The sequence below is a fragment of the Pelophylax lessonae genome, assembly GCF_965119305.1.
Source record: "Pelophylax lessonae genome assembly, chromosome: 1".
NCBI classification, from domain to species: domain Eukaryota; kingdom Metazoa; phylum Chordata; class Amphibia; order Anura; family Ranidae; genus Pelophylax; species Pelophylax lessonae.
In genome coordinates this window covers 574,804,013-574,816,802 of record NC_138768.1, presented here as the reverse complement: position 1 = coordinate 574,816,802, position 12,790 = coordinate 574,804,013, and the positions used below count along the sequence as shown (strand labels likewise).

Below are 12,790 nucleotides of genomic sequence, written 5' to 3'. Positions count from 1 at the left end.
ATGCCCCCAATTATTATTGCAGAGTGCGACAGCCTTGCCCCCAATTATTATTGCAGAGTGCCACAGCAATGCCCCCAATTATTATTGCAGAGTGCGACAGCAATGCCCCCAATTATTATTGCAGAGTGCGACAGCCACAGCATTTGCCCGCAATCATTGCAGAGTGCCAGCGTCCCCCCCGTGAGACCAGCTTACTTACCTCACGGACGGTCCGCGGCTCCCTGCATCTTCTCAGTCCTCCCGCCGGCGCCTCCTCGACCAATGGCACAGCGTTTGCCATTCGGCCAATCAGGAAGCGGGAGGACCCGCTCCCTGATTGGCCGGAGGAGGATCCATGTGACAATAGCGAATTTTCATTCGCTATTGTCACAGAATGGGCGGGCTCGGCTTCGGGAGTCGGGACGCACTGCTTTGCTGCTCCCTGACCCTGGCCGCCAGCTTAGAGGGATCAGCCGGTTCTGCGAACCGGCTGATCCCATCCCACCACTGCCTGTGATTCTCCGCTGCCAGCCAGGATCGGGGTGGCAACAGGGGTGGCAGGGACTTTTTCTGGGGTGTCAATTGACACCCCAGCTAACCCTCTGGCTCCGCCACTGCTTTATGATTCTACAACTAACCCCTGAATTGGCCAAAATGCATTGTAATGGTTGAGCATGGAGGAGTGTTTCTATCGCCATATATTCCTACAGAGTCATGTGTGACATATTGAGATTCAACCATGTCTATCTTCTAATCCCTTCAGGGCCGGTTCACATTATTGCGAGTGCGGCGATCGCATGTAATTCGGAGCACACTGCTCCTTCGTTACATGCGATCGGATGTGCGGATGCGAATTCAGCCATACACTTTGTATGGCTGAATTCGCACTGTATCTGCAGCAAAGACGCACAGGACCCTTTTTTCCAGCCGCATCAGGATCGGATCGCACAGTGGTTCACACTTGTGCGATCCGATCCTGTGCGAACTTGTCAGATCGCACTGCGATATGCGATCAAACTGGGGGTGTCGCTAACATTTAATTGACACCCCCTGCGTATCGCATATGGCAGTTTGAACTGCCAGATGTGCGTTTGCGATGCGGGAACAGGCTGCGAATTCGCAGCCTTCCCGCATCGCACACGTGTGAACCGGGACTCAATAGTCACAATTTTAGTCTTTGTTTATATTTATTCCTTGAAGAAAAAAAACAAAAAACATGGTCCAGAGGTGTAAAAAGTTGAAAACAATCAGATATTGACAGTGCAGAAAGCCACCACTAGATGCCATGGGTGAGTCATGGCTTTAGTGACATTTTCATTTTATTTTAGATCCATGTTTCAACTTTCACTGTAAAAGAGGGAAGACTTGTAAAATCGATGGAGATGGAAACCCTTTCTGTGTTTGCCAAGACCCAGACCTCTGTCAACCCACTAACTTAAATGATCGGGTAAGGAAAAAACCTTTCTGCATGCTTTAAGTACACCTGAAAAATGAAAGAATCTACATATATACTGATTTTATAGTGAATAAACTCATATACAGATCAGAAAAATACATATTAGAAGAAATGAATAGTGAATATTCCATTTCTCTTTTCAGCAGTATATAATATAAGACACATACATCCAAGATTTGTTTGATAAGGCAAAATAAATGTGAAACTGACATATTCTATGTAACTTTGCTTATATTACATGCTACTAAGCCTATCATATTGGGGATATAATTTCATTATCTGAGGGTGTCATTTGGATTCTGGTTTATGTACCTAGTGAGTTACTGATCTGAAACATGCATGCATCTAGTGAAGTATGAATGTAGGTTGTGCATGCTTATTCCACTGATTTTATTAAGTAATGAAGCAAAGATAAGGGTTGGAGCCTTGCAGCCTGAAAAAAGTAAATTCCTGTAACGCTGTTCTCACAATTTCCCTTTAAATATAGCTGTACTTTTGATTAATGTAATAATGTACAGAAGATACACTTGACAAAGTTGCAGCTCAGGCAAAGAGCTAAATACACAGTTGAAATACATATAGGTGAGATACTTTGAACTTAGAGAAGATTATCACATCACTGCCAGACAGCATAGACAGGTCAGTAACTGCACTCATCTACACAGCCGTTGTTCTAAAGTCACATTTTTTACCATAATGCATTGTATGCATTAGGGTAAAACACACCTTAATATCTCCCTTCTCCCCATAACTAAACATCCACCTGGCTTGTCTCACCACGGTGCTGTCCCTGGAAGTAGGCTCAGGACTCAGGAAGCAGAGGGAGCCATAGGCTTCTGCTGCTGTCAGTCAAACTCCTGTGCTCTTGTGAGCAGGGAGTGGGGGCAGGGCTTACCTGCGCTGTGTCTGTCTATGGTCGCAACAGCCCAGTGCAGGTTTGTGCCTACACAGGTGCCCCCAAAGCAAGTAGCTTGCTAAGGGGTCACTCAAAAGAAGAAGCTGCAGACAGCGCGGGGTCCAAAGAGAAGGTAAAGGACCATGCTGTGCAATACCCTTGCACAGAGCAGGTAAGTATAAACTCTATTTTATTTTTAAAGGAAAAGAAGTTTTAACTAGTAATACTTTGAGGCTCGGTTGACACTGCTGCAACAGCAAAGTCATACGACTTTGCCTGCGACTTTGCCCTGCGACTTCCTTCCGACTTTATCCAAGTCGTACAAAAGTCGTGCAGGAACCTTTTCCAAAGTCGGAGCAACTTGTGTAGTATTCGTTTAGACAGCTCTTATAGGGAAACATTGAATGTGACTTGGGGTCTTACATGTCAGATCCCATGTCGGAGCAGTGTGAACTGAGCCTAAGTCATACATCTGGGCACCAAACTATCTCCATACTACTAATTGGGTAATAAAGGAGCATCAACACACTGATAAAGTCATACCTTTGACTTGTTAAATAGAGGAAAGCCTGATTAGCTTACAGAGCTGCCTGTTAAATGGAGGAAAGCCTGCTTAGCTTACAGGGCTTCCCCTTGATGCAACATTGGGGCTCATTCACACTAGGTACAGTAGGTGAGAGAAAAGAGCAGCGCCATCTAAGTGCAGTAATGAAACAACTTTATTCCAAAATACGAGAGTGGCAACTCACAGTGTGTCAGGTACAACAGCGCATGTAGTAAGTGATAGTTCATCTGCTCAGAGAGGAAGGACATGGGGCAGAGGGACCAGAAAGCAGCCCCTGGTCTTGGATGTGCTGGTGGTGTCCACTGTCCAGCGCTTCCGGGATCCTCGGCAACTCAAAGAAAGCCACTGACGTCATATCTGGGTTCAGACTGGAATGGGGGTGCACGCGTTCGGAGCATGCATGCTCCTTCATCAGGCATTTGATGCCTTATTACATGCGCTGTTGTACATGACACACTGGGTTGCCACTCTCTTATTTTGGAATATAGTTGTTTCATTACTGCACTTAGATGGCGCTGGTATTTCCTCTCACCTTTTGTTCCTGCAGAGTCCCTTCTAGCTCTTTTTAGAGCCGGTAACCATCCAGGCACAATACCCATCACCCAAAGACTTACATACCGTTGTGAGGACTATCCTATTTACACCCTCACCTCCATGACCGTGTGCTGTCCTACTCATTTGCGATCTTGCTCCCTGTGCGCTGATAATTGCTTATATTTGTTTTGACACTAGGTACAGTGACTGCTGTTTTCCTGCATGGGATTAACACCAGTCACTGCAAGGAGACACAGAAACAAATGATATTCTCTATGCCCTGTTCACAGTGCAACGGAGCCCCCAAGTGCAACAGACTTAGGCTCACCTGAAGGCTCTGTGCAATTTCATTCAAGTTGAAAGAACAAAAAAGTTGATACCTAGCACACTGTTTCTGCCAGACCTTCAACTGACAGATACCCGAATGGTAGAACTCCTTTCCGAGCACGCCAGTATGAATGGGCCCTAAAATTGAACCCGTGCCCAAACTTTGAACTCTAAACTATTTACACATTCCCAACAATATGTATAATGTTTATTTCAAAAAGAAATATACAAGACAGACAAAAAACATAAATTCTGAGCATCTCTAAAGAAAATTTCATTGTTTAAGAACTAACAACGACTTGTCCCACTATCTAATATCAGTTATTTGTACCTAAAGAATACTGTAGAAACTAGCCGATTTAATTAAACAAGCCCTAGTTAAAGTGATAATAAACCCTTACTTTATAAAATAATTTTATCTGCTACTTGAAGTGCTCACTGGGTACAGTTCTTCTTCTTCTCCTTCTTCTTTAATAAAACCTTGGTTTTCTATCAGTTCTCCCCTACCCCTTCATTGCTGGCACCACTTTCAGGTTCTAGGGTGGCACTTTTCCTTTGCAGGGTCGTATGGAGCCACTCTATCTTGTACGCTCCCAGGAATAGGACTACGAGCTGACGTAAGGGCGCTACCTGTGCAATGAAAACACACAGAACACACCCCTTCAGCTTCTCCTTCTGAGAAAAGATAGCAGAGGTAGACGAGATACTGAGGCAGCGATGTTATTTTCCACAACAGCGAAGGCAGCATCCTGATATTAGGTGGATAATCAATGAAGAGATCAGTGAATGATGGGACATGAAGTCCCAAGTTATGTAGGTAGAGATTTCAATTCCCGACCAGAAGTAATTGTCAAGTGCCATAGAGAAAACAAAGGATACAGCTGTAATTGTAATACTAATGTAAGTACAGTATTTCTGTATTTTATGGGAAGAAATCATGTATTGCCCAGTGATACATGAATGTATAATAAGGTGTTTAGGCTAAAAATGAAGATGCTTTAGTACTACTTTAACCTGCTGTAGCTATGGGTATTGTGGAGAAATAACTTTTTAACTTTAACAGAGTTTCCATAATGTCAGAATTGTTCTATGGAGAACAGAACTTGGCAGACTGCCAGTCTTTTAATCTGAGCAAACAACAGGTGTGTGCAAAATGTTAGAAACCAACCTCAGTCTTTAATTCTTTCCAAATGTGTTCTATTGGTTAGAGGTCAGGACTCTGTGCAGGCCAGTCAAGTTCCTCCACCCCAAACTCACTCATCCATGTCTTTATGGACCTTGCTTTGTGCACTGGTCCAAATAATTTGGTGGAGGGGGGATTATGGTGTGTGGTTGTTATTCAGGGGTTAGCTTGACCCCTTAGTTCCAGTAAAGGGAACTCTTAAGGCATTAGCATACAAAGACATTTTGGATAATTTCATGCTCCCAAATTTGTAGGAACAGTTTGAGGATGGCCCATTTCTGTTCCAAAATGACTGCTCCCCAGTGCACAAAGCAAGGTCCATAAAGACATGGATGAGCGAGTTTGAGGTGGAGGAACTTGATTGGCTTGCACAGTTCTGACCTCAACCCAACAGAACACCTTTGGGATTAATTACAGCAGAGACTGCGAGCCATGCCTTCCCTTCCATATCAGTGCCTGACCGCACAAATGCGCTTCGGGAAGAATGGTCAAACATTCTCATAGACACACTCCTAAACCTTGTGGACAGCCTTCCCTGAAGAGATGAACCAGTTATAGCTGCAAAGGGTGGGCCAACTCAATATTGAACCCTACGGACTAAGACTGGGATGCCGTTAAAGTTCATGTGCGTGTAAAGACAGGCACCTCAATAACTTTTGACAATATAGTATACCTTCCCTTCAGAACTGGCCTGTGAAGCTTTTGAATGCCTTTCCAATGGGGATACAGAATATCAACCAAATCCTATAGGTAGTGCTAGCAGTTCTCTTTTGAGGTTGAGTGATACTCTAATAAATTGGAGTGCCTACCTTACAGCATAAAACACGGTCTAATAGACCATCCCCAAATAAGCACATTTTCATGAACAATAAATTATTTAGCTGCAACAAAACAAACTTAGCTTTCAGCAAAGCAGTTTGTCCCCAGGTCAGTGCATTTGTATACAGTAAATTAATATTTAATCACAATATGCCACACTTTACAATTGCAGTCCAGCCAACATAAATAGTTTGAACGGGCTTATATCATCTGCCTCAGAAGTAAATAAACACTCAGCAGCAGTATGTAGCATCAAGAAAAAAGGAAAGTAAAGGTTGTTCAAGGATGGATCTATAGATATTTTTTAGGTACAAAGGTAACAAATGGCAATTGTCATCTATCAAAAAAATCAATCTGTTTCACGATCGTCGCCGCTTCTTTAGGGCCTCACTTTTTTAAATGACAGATGCCTTGTTACATGTAAATTCAATCTAAAGGTTAGAAATGGAAAGATTTAGAATATACAATTATCCATCACTGATCGTACTTGAAAAGTGTAGAAATACTTAACAATAGTAACAAGACCTAAGCAATAGATGCTGGTTCATTTGTCACTGATGCAAGAACAAATCAGTTATTAGAAACGGGAAAACATTAAGGCTTTAATAAAAAAACAATTAGAACCCTATAGAAATCAGTATGATTATCTGAATATGGAAAGAAGCATGTAACATAAAGTAGATTGCAACAACTGGCAAAGGAAATTATTGTTGAAAAACAGAAGAAATTATCCAGAGACAAAGTACTGACAGTGGACATTAGTCAGTTCCAACCAGAAGCAGTAGAAGGAGAGGTGGAAGGGGTTGATGTTATGGGCCATACACACTATAAGATTTTCTGAAGACTTTTTCCTTTAGATTTACCAAAACCATATAATATGAGGTCAAACCTAAACACTTTCAATTTGTATGCAATCTGGCAGGCCCTTGCACTACATAGAAAAGGTAAATCTGAAGGGAAAAGTCTTCAGAAAATCTTATAGTGTGTATGGCCCTTTAGTGGAGGAGGGTCAGTTGGAGAAAGAAGCATGGGAGAACAACCACCTTTGGAAATGGTTGTCACAGCTAAGAAATTCAAGAAAGCGACATCCAGCATCTCTAAAACACAGGTTGGGTCTGTACAGTATATAGAAAAGGGAACCCAATTCATTCTAATCTTAAAATGGGTAGCATTACTAGAACTAGATGTGCATCATCACACCCAAATAAACGTGAGCACAGAATTGGTGGGAATGTGGATAAGGAGGAGCACGATGGAGATCAGGGGAAGATCACCTGTTTTTTAGACAAAGGCAAGAGAGGAAGAAGCCAATGCAGGGGTGCAGAGGAGGAACACGTACCCAATAAAAGGACCAACCATCCGGAATACCTATGTTTTTTTTTAATCTTAGCTCTCATGAGCTGGATGAACATCAGATCGCACTTCTTAACCACTTGTGGACCAGCCGCCGTAGTTATACTGCAGCAAGTTGGCTCTGTTACGCGAAATGATGTACCTATATGTTGTTTTGTGTAGCAGATAGTGGGGGCACGTGAACGCGCTGATTGGTTAGAGGGGAGCCAATAAGCGATGTCTGCCGGGTGCCCGCAATCGCTCTCCATGGAGACAGAACGGCGGTGTGCCGATGTAAACACGGCAGACCGCTGTTAAGTCAGTGATGAACACAGGGATCCTGTGCTCCTCCTATTTAGGGACAAAGACCTCTGTGTTCATGCAGTAAGTAAATCCCCCACACAGTTAGAAAGCACTCCCTTGGGACACATTTAACTCTTTAATCGCCCCTGGTGTTAACCCTTCCCTGCCAGTGTCATTAGTACAGTAACAGTGCATATTTTTAGCACTGATTACTGAAGTAATGTCACTGGTCTCCTCAAAAGTGTCAAAAGTGTCAGTTAGGTGTCCAATCTGTCCGCTACAATGTTGCAGTCTCGCTAAAAACCACTGATCACCGCCATTACTAGTAAAAAAATAAAAAAAAAGTAAAAATGAAATACAGTAAATCTTTCCTCTAGTTTGTAGATGAGATAACTTTTGCGCAAACCAATTAATATACACTTATTGGGATTTTTTTACCAAAAATATGTAGCAGAATACATTGGCCTAAATTTACGAAAACATTTGTTATATAGCAGAAAGTAAAAAATATTGTTTTTATTGTTTATAACGCAAAAAATAAAAACCGCAGAGGTGATCAAATACCACCAAAAGAAAGCACTATTAGTGGGAAAAAAAAAGACATCAATTTTATTTGGGTACAGCGTTGCTTGACCGCGTAATTGTTAGTTAAATCAATGTAGTGCTGTAGCGCAAAAAATGGCCTGGTCATTCAGGGGGAAAAACCTTATGGTCCTTAAATGGTTAATAAAGATCATAAATTTTCACCTTCCTCTAAAATGAGTAAATGTGAAACCTTGATGGTATTAACCACTTCTGGACCAGAAGGTTTTACCCCCTTAATGACCAGGCCATTTCTTGCGATAATGCACTGCGTTACTTTAACTGACAGTTGTGCAGTCGAGCGACATACAATTTATGTCCTTATTTTCCCACAAATAGAACTTTCTTTTGGTGGTATTCGATCACCTTTGCGTTTATGGCGTTCTTGGCGCTATAAATAAAAAAAGAGCGTCAAGTTTGAAAAAAAAAAAAACAATATTTTTTACTTTCTGCTATAAAACACAGCCGATAAAAAAAAATGTAAAAAAATCTATTTTTTTCATCAATGTAGGCCAATATGTTTTCTGCTACATATTTTTGGTAAAAAAAAAAAAATCTCAATAAGTGTATATTGATTGGTTTGCGCAAATGTTATAGCGTCTACAATCGATGCAATATTTTTATGGATTTTTTTTTTTTTTTTTTTACTAGTAATGGTGGTGATCAGTGATTTTTAGTGGGACTGCAACATTGTGGCAGACCAATGGGACATCTAACTGACACGTTGACACTTTTTGGGGACCAGTGACATTATTACAGTGAACAGTGTTAAAAAAAATGCAGTCACTGCACTAATGACACTGGCAGGGAAGAGGTTAACATTAGGGGTGATAAAAGGGTTAAATGTGCCCCTGGGGGGTGCTTACGAAATATGGGGGGGGTTGCACTTATTGGGGAAAGACAGAAATCCGGGTTCCTGCTTAGCAGGAACACGAGATCTCCATCTTGTCCCCTGCCCGAGCGGCGATCTGCCTTGTTTACATAGGCAGATCACCATTCTGCCTCTCCCGGGGATGATCGCAGGTAGCTGGTGGAATTTGGATCCGCGAACCATTATCCGTGAAGTAATGGATAAGTCAGTGCCCATATATAAGCCAGGTTTGGAGGAGCCTTTGGGGTATGGGAGCCAGATACCCCACATTGTGCAGATGTATTTACCCAGTGCTGGGGCCCTGGCCCGGTCTGGAGGACAGGGAGTGATAGTTCTGCACCCAGAAGAGACGGCTGTAGTCATTCTATCTCTTATGGTGGGGGAGGCTATAGTGGGTTGCAAAAGGCCTTTTGGGCCAGGCCAAGTCTTCTGTGAAGTGAGTCTTTTCCCCTGGAGGACATTGGAGCTACAGGTGCAGCAGCAATGTTCCTGTCTCTGGAAGGAGAAGCAGGGAGTCGTGAGCTGGACACAAATAGCTTAAAGCGGAGTTCCGCCCCGCCCTGCCCCCCTCCAAAAATTAAAAGTCAGCAGCTACACATACTGTAGCTGATGACTTTTAATATTAGGACATTTACCTGCCCTGGAGTTCAGCGATGTCGGCACCTCAGCTGATGTTTCCATCGGCTGTCGGATGCTGCCGCCGCCATTGCCAGTAAGGGAACCCAGCAGTGAAGCTTTGCGGCTTCACGGGCGGGTCCCTACTGCGCATGTGCGAAGCACGCTGCGCATTCGGATTGACTCAGCGGCAGGGGGTAGGAGGAGGGGACCTAACTTCGCTGCAGTGCCGTTTCCTGGAAGTGGGGAAGGGTACCTGTCAAAAATAGGTACCCATTCCCCCCTCCCCCCTGAAAGGTGCCAAATGTGGCACCGGAGGGGGGGGGAGAAAGTAAATGAGCGAAAGTTCCACATTTGGGTGGAACTCTGCTTTAAGGTAAACCAGAGCCATCTAAGTGAGTACTAATGACCCAAGGAAGGCGAGAGACTGTTAAAGGGAGGTGTGTATGCTGCTTTCACATGTTGGTGCTGCGGTTCATCCACTATATGTGATTGACAAAATACTGTCAAATGACCCCCAGATAGTATGTCTACACATAGTATGTGATGTAACTGTAATTGCCATCTTCTGAAGTAACATGAGTAAATTGCATCAACTAAACTTCTTTTGTGTGGACATTCCTTTCTTTAGAATATAAAGGCTAATTGCTGGGAAATAATGTTGTGGGAAGGCCACTGGCAAGAGATTGGGCACAAGGTGGTGGGGGTTCAGGGCTTCAAGCTGATGGGGTGTTGTTCTAGCAAAAAGAAGCAGGGCAGAGACTTTTACTTTTTGGCCATCAAACCACAAAATGAGGAGAGAAGGAACCTGAATATGCAGTATGTGGGGATTTGTGAGATGTGGTTCCCAAATGCCCTGTGGAAATACAGTTTGGATAATGAATGATAATGAAAATAAGGGAATTTATTAATCCAGGGAAGCAGAGGTCTTATAAATCAGAGACTTCATTACCTGTATGTCCAAAGGTGTGATATACAGTATGTCATCAAATGTTCTTGTCAGAAATTATATATGGAATGCACCAAACCGGGATTGAAAGTGAGGATTATTGTAAATTTTTTGTAAGATTTTACAGGGCAGTGACAAGCATCCCCTCCTCAGACACTTTAAGGAATTTTATAACAAAACTTTAAAGGGGACTACTTTCTGGGGAATGAAATGCATAAAATGTAGACTGAACTGTATGGTCCTATGCATAGGATGGCATATCTCCATCTGTAAAATATTGCCAAACTCATGACAAACAAATTCCATGGGACTTTCACGAGATATGCCATAAACAAATCAAAATATTGTTAAAAACAAAAATATTTTATTCAAAAAGTAAAAATGTGTAAAAGGGCACTCTGAATATTACATGGAACACAGGGGAAGAAAAACACAGTTGGAGTGCTACCATCAGATATTGGTTTATAAAGACATCCAAAATTGTAGCAACAAAATGCCAAATGCAAGAAGAGTAACTGGGGTACACCATAAATCTCTCGACACGTTTTGTGAATCCTAGTTTACTTCATCAGGAGAAAGTATGACTGAAGGAATGTCTACAAAGAAATTGCATTAATAATTATCAATTGCTCAAAAGAGTAAATGCACATAGCATGTTATGTACTTCCCCAGGTATTATAAATATATGAGTATTCCCACCAAGTAGACCATACTTACAAACCATTTGTAAAAGGAGTTAAATCACAGAAAGACAGCCTATGGATAGATGAGGAGCATCGCAAGAAAACTGTCGCGGGAGCTGAGGGGAGGGGACCAAGACACCACACAACCAGACTACACCATTGGGCCTTTAGAAAAAAAAAGCTTTATATCATGGAGGAAGATGAAAGCTACAAATTCATAAGAAATGGGAGTATATGAATTAAAAAGTTTACATGAGAAAGCCCCAACTAAACCCTACGAAGAGCTAAGGGCATAAGAAAGTTGTATACACCCAGGGAAAAACGGTAGATGATACAGTTTAGTCAAAGAAAAATACCAATAAATAAAATCTATAAAAAACTAAAGACACCAGTGAGACACACTAATAATCTAGACCAGGAGTTCCTAAACTGTGGGTCATGACCCACTGGTGGGTCGTGAACTGCGTTGGAATGGGTCTTGCTGAGCTGGATTAGACTGAGAGCAGGCCCACTTAAATTGTGTTGTGCGAGCCCGGGGAAATTACTGTCATTGTTTGGGGCCAGAAGCAGAGCTGCCCCTTAAGCCGCAAATCGGGAGCCCCATCAGTGCTGCGCTGTAGATCAATCCACCGGTCCGTGCAGACAATGACTGCCGTGCCGGCACCCGCGGCACACTGTGCTACAAGGAGCAGATGGGGCCTTGAGCTCCACTGACGCTCTGACCCCGCTCCTTGCCGTGCGTGCTGTGTTCTGTACAGGAGGCGTCGGAGTGGAGCAGTTATCAGAGTGCATCAGATCAGAGCTGAGCTGGCCAAGACCAGTCACCAGGTAGGTCTTTCTCCTCCCTTGGCTTCCCAATTCCCATAGGTAGAGACTGAGTTTAAAAACCCTGACCAGTACAGGCTGTGGCTTTATTTTTTAGAGAGCAGCATGGGCCACCAGACGTCCAGGCCAGACACTACTTGTTGGCTTATTTTAGGCCTGGTTCACATGTATGCGGGTTGGCGGCCAACATTTGTGCAGGCATATTATCAATTGATTTGAATGGGCTGCTATGCCTGCATTTTCCGCAGAAAAAAAGGTGCATGCCGAATTAAAAAAATGCAGTGGCCTTGAAATCCACCCTGCTTTTGCACCATGTGACTTACCGGCAGTTCCTGCACACGCAAACTGTGTTTTTAAAGTCTGGGCCCACGTATATAAAAACGCAGAAAATTTGCCAGTGCAGGAACTGCAGGTCATTTGCATGGTGCAAAAGCAGGATGGATTTCAAGGCCACTGCATTTTTTTTAAATGCTGCATGCACCTTTTTTCTGTGGAAAATGAGGGCATAGCAGCCCATTCAAATCAATGGGCTGCTATGCCTGTGCAAATGTGGGCCGCCAACCTGCATACTTGGGAACCAGGCCTAAAGCAGTAGTAAAGTCATTTACAAATAAAAACACTGTTCCCCCTGCAGGTTTAACCACTTCTGGCCTGGAAGGATTTGCCTCCCTAATAACCAGGTCATTTTTTGCGATTCGGCACTTACTCTAACTGACAATTACGCGGTCATGCGATGCTGTACCTAAATAAAATTGATGTTCTTATTTTCCCACAAATAGAGCTTTCTTTTGGTGGTATTTGATCATAATAAATTGAAAAATAGTAAATTGATATTTTTAATTTAACATCCCCCTCCCTTTAAAATATGCAGG

General features: G+C 42.9%; 1 protein-coding gene across 1 annotated transcript in view; it reads left to right on the top strand.

Annotated features, from left to right (window-relative positions):
- Positions 1-12,790, top strand: part of SPARCL1 (SPARC like 1) — a 64,108-nt gene that overhangs the window by 22,828 nt on the left and 28,490 nt on the right. The window contains exon 6 of the mRNA XM_082272637.1: positions 1,308-1,426. Within this exon, the coding sequence (XP_082128763.1) occupies positions 1,308-1,426 (119 nt within the window). The remainder of the gene's footprint in view (positions 1-1,307; positions 1,427-12,790) is intronic.